The following is a 3863-nucleotide window of genomic DNA, read 5'->3' as shown; positions in this document are numbered from 1 at the left end:
CCTGCCAATACCCCTTGGTAAGGTCAAGCTTTGAAAAATAGAAACACCCTGCAAGTCTGGAGAAAATATCCTCGGTGTTGGGCATAGGTTCCGCATCAAACACTGTTACCTTATTCAAGCTCCTGAAATCTATACAAAACCTATTACTCCCATCCTTTTTTTTGACCATAACGACTGGCGCAGAATATGGGGACATGGACGGTTCTATTACATCCATCTCAAGCATACTTTCCACTTCTTCCTTGATTATACTCTTCGTGTTAAAAGGAAGTGGGTAAGGCCTGACCCTCACTGGATCGTCTGTCGTTGTGATGATATCATGACTTGCAAGGTTGGTTCTTCCAGGTTTATCCGTCATAACGTCCTTGAACTCAGATAGAAGATTATTGACATCCTTCCTCTGTTCAGTGGTGAGATGCTCAGATACATTGACATCCTCAATTCCTTCTTTTCCTGCCCGCACTGGAAATGACTCCAATTCCCGATGGCATTCTGGTTCTAACTCATCCTCGTGCACTACAGCCGCAGTTACACAACAAAAGATTCTTCCAATATTTCCTGCTGCTTCCACGTCTTTCTCAAAGTACTTCTTCAACATATTGACGTGCAATGTTTTTTTCTTGCCTCCGATGTCTACTTCATAGTCCATCGGTCCCCGTTTCGCTGTCACAATGTATGGACCCCTCCACTGCATCAGCAGCTTATTGGTCTTAGTTGGCAGTAGTATAAGCACCTTGTCGTTTACATCGAGTTGTCGGTCCTTGGCCTTTTTGTTGTAGTATTTCCGTTGGCTCACCCTTGCTGTTCTTAGTTGTTCTTTTGCCAATTCGCAAGTCTCATCTAATCTCTCCCGTAGGTCCATTACATACTGATAAGTGGTTTTAACTTCGTTATCTGGTACTTCCTTCGTCCATAGTTCTTTCAGAATCATCATCGGACCTCTGATCGTTCTCCCATAGAGCAGTTCAAACGGTGAGAAACCTAAACTCTCTTGGGGTACTTCCCTGTAGGCGAAAAGCAAGGCATTCAAATACTTGTCCCAATCTTTTGGCCTCTCGGAACACATACGGCGCAACATCTGTTTGAGTGTTCCGTTGAACCTTTCTACTAGCCCATTACACATTGGGTGGTACGGGGTCGTAGTAAGGCGACGAATGGACAAAAGACGGCTGACCTCCCTCATCATCCCGGATGTAAATTGCGCTCCTTGATCGGTTAACATCTCCGATGGCACACCAACTCTACTAAAGATGTCGACCAAGGCTTCTGCCACTCTCTCAGTTTCTATTCCCCTGAGGGCTACCGCTTCCGGGTATCGCGTTGCGTAGTCCACAACGGTGAGGATGAAGCGATTTCCTCTGTCTGTTGCTGGTTGCAATGGTCCTACCAAGTCTACGGCAATCCTCTTAAATGGGGTGTCAATTAAAGGCATTGATCCTAAAGGTGCTTTTGTAATCCTCCCTTTTGGTACTGTCCTCTGACACACATCACATGACCTGCAGTAACGAACTACATCAGATTGCAATCCCGGCCAAAAGAACTCTGTCAAGGCACGGCTAGCAGTTCGCTTCCCTCCTTGATGTCCTGCCATAATAGAATCATGCGCTAGTTTGAGTACAGCCGGACGAAACTTGCGAGGTACCACCAACTGACGGAAGGTCTTGCCATTCGACACCTTAGGACTGTGGAATTTCCTGTACAGCAAACCCTTGTGATAGTACACCACTGACTTACCACCGTCGTTCCTTTCTACAATGTTCCCATCTTCAGCCAGCTTCCGAACTTTGCTCAATGACTCATCTTCCTGTTGCTCTTTCTTCAGGTTTTCTACATCACCAAGGTCTTTTAACCTCTGAGGTACCTTCAAGGGTTTACAACCTTGATCTCTCATTTGACGCTGAGCCCTCGTCTCCACAGCTTGTATAGTATCCTCGATCCGTTTCCAACTCCCATCTGGGCGATCAGGTGGCCTGGCTCCATCCACATTTCCAATAATCACATCATATAGAGGAGTGTCAAGTACCCAGGCTTTTACTGATCCAGTAAGATATGGTGTATCAATTTCCACTTCCGCGATGGGAACTTGTATACGGGATCCATCTGCTAGAGAACACAACTGATTCCTTTCCGTCATTTGCGAAGACTTCACCAAACTCCTCCTTACCACAACTCCACTACAGCCACTATCTCGTAAGACAGTCACGAAGCGTTCTCCAATGCATCCCCTTACAACAGGCATACTCGTCGCTACGGATAAATCAGCGTTGCAAGACTCGCTAAGCGCCGGGGTGTTTGTGCTGACAACACACGACGAACCACCATAATGTTTCCTTCTTTGGTTCTTGCGCTTTCCTTTAGCCTTTCCAGCTACAGAAGCATGTCCTGTATTCACCACGGTTCTGTAATCTGTTGTCTGTATCTTGCCTTCTGTCTCTACAGTTTCTGTCATTCCAGCTACCCGGTTTCCCGACTTCTTGTTAGGGCATTCGAAGGATTTGTGTCCTGATTGGAAGCATTTAAAACACATTGGACCCTTCGCAGCAGAGTTCTCTTTCTTATCACTGGTCTTGTAGTCAGAAGAGTTAGCGTTGTGTTGCTTGTCACCAGATTTCGACGGTCGCGCCATCATCGCGTTAGTCTTCGCTCCTCTGGCCTCGGCAAACTGATCTGCCAATCTCGCCATCTCTTGCATTGATTTTGGAACGCGTTCCCTGAGAAACAACGCCAGTTCCTTTCCACAGCAGTGCAGGAACTGGTCCCTTACCATTAAATCTTTCAGATCATCATATGCCTTCTGTGTGTTCGTCATTTCAACCCACTTCTGCAAATATCCGTCCAACCTAATCGCAAATTGACCAAAGGTTTCACCAGGATCCGGTCTCTCATATCTGAAGCTTTTCCGAAATCCCTCTTCGGTTTTCTCAAACCTCCGTAAGAGTGCTTTCTTGAGAGTGTCAAAATTCAAAGAATCCTCCACTGACAAACGTGTGAAAACGTCTAAAGCCTTTCCCTTCAGTAAAGCTCCAAGATTAGCTCCCCACTGATTCTGAGGCCATCGTTGCGCTGATGCATACCGAACGAATCGTTCTATGTAGGCGTCTATGTTGTCTTTCCCATCTTCGAAGGATGGGAGCTTAGGTCCTCTAGCACCTGCTGGTGTGGGACTTGACCAACTGCGTTAGTAGCATCGGTAGAACCCGCCTGGAGTAACTTCATTTTCCTTTTGTGTTCTCTCTCGGCCTGTGCTTCTTCCCGGTCTGCACGTTCCCTCCCTAACTTATCCAACTCAGCTGCAGTTCCGAGTTTAATTTTCTCCAACTGCACTGCCTCTTCTACCTCGGCTTTCTTCCGTTCCCTTTCTGCTTCCCTTTCATCTCTCTCCCGAGCTTGTTCTGATTTCACAAAGCTCTGAAGCTCCGAATCCCTATACCCTAAATCCTTTCCTACCTCCATTAAGTCCCTTATCGATGTCATGGTGAAAAACAAACAGGGGGTAGCACACAAAGGAAAAAGACAAAATAAGACTGCACAGATAAACAGCACAGGGTAACACTTACCAAACAGGCTTCGCTTGGTCCTCGGGAACTCGCAATTCTTGTACTTACCTGTCGCATGCAGCAACCTCCAGGTACGTAATAACAGCAAATAACACTAGCGACCAAAACCAAACCGCGCATCAACAACTATCCAAGGAATGTTTTTCTTACACTATCATATAACACTATTGGTGTTCCAATCCCAAAAGAGACAAACGTGACTGATCCCACCGCTGCCACCAATTTTGTAACGCGGGACAAGCGAGGTTGATCTCCAATTAAGGAAAAGAAAACTCAATAACGTATAAGTTCAACAAAATACTAAAT

At 46.1% G+C, this 3863-nt stretch overlaps 1 protein-coding gene across 1 annotated transcript; it reads right to left on the bottom strand.

Annotated features, from left to right (window-relative positions):
• Positions 1-109: 109 nt before the first annotated feature.
• Positions 110-2846, bottom strand: LOC110444964 (the record flags this gene model as incomplete). Its single annotated transcript, XM_021489325.1, has 1 exon — positions 110-2846. A coding segment is annotated over exon 1 (2700 nt), but the record flags the coding sequence as incomplete, so codon positions are not given.
• Positions 2847-3863: the final 1017 nt, after the last annotated feature.

The sequence above is a fragment of the Mizuhopecten yessoensis genome, unplaced genomic scaffold (genome assembly GCF_002113885.1).
Source record: "Mizuhopecten yessoensis strain PY_sf001 unplaced genomic scaffold, ASM211388v2 hete_36151024, whole genome shotgun sequence".
Classification (NCBI taxonomy): domain Eukaryota; kingdom Metazoa; phylum Mollusca; class Bivalvia; order Pectinida; family Pectinidae; genus Mizuhopecten; species Mizuhopecten yessoensis.
Note: the sequence above shows the minus strand (reverse complement) of the source record. Positions and strands in the feature narration are given on the sequence as shown.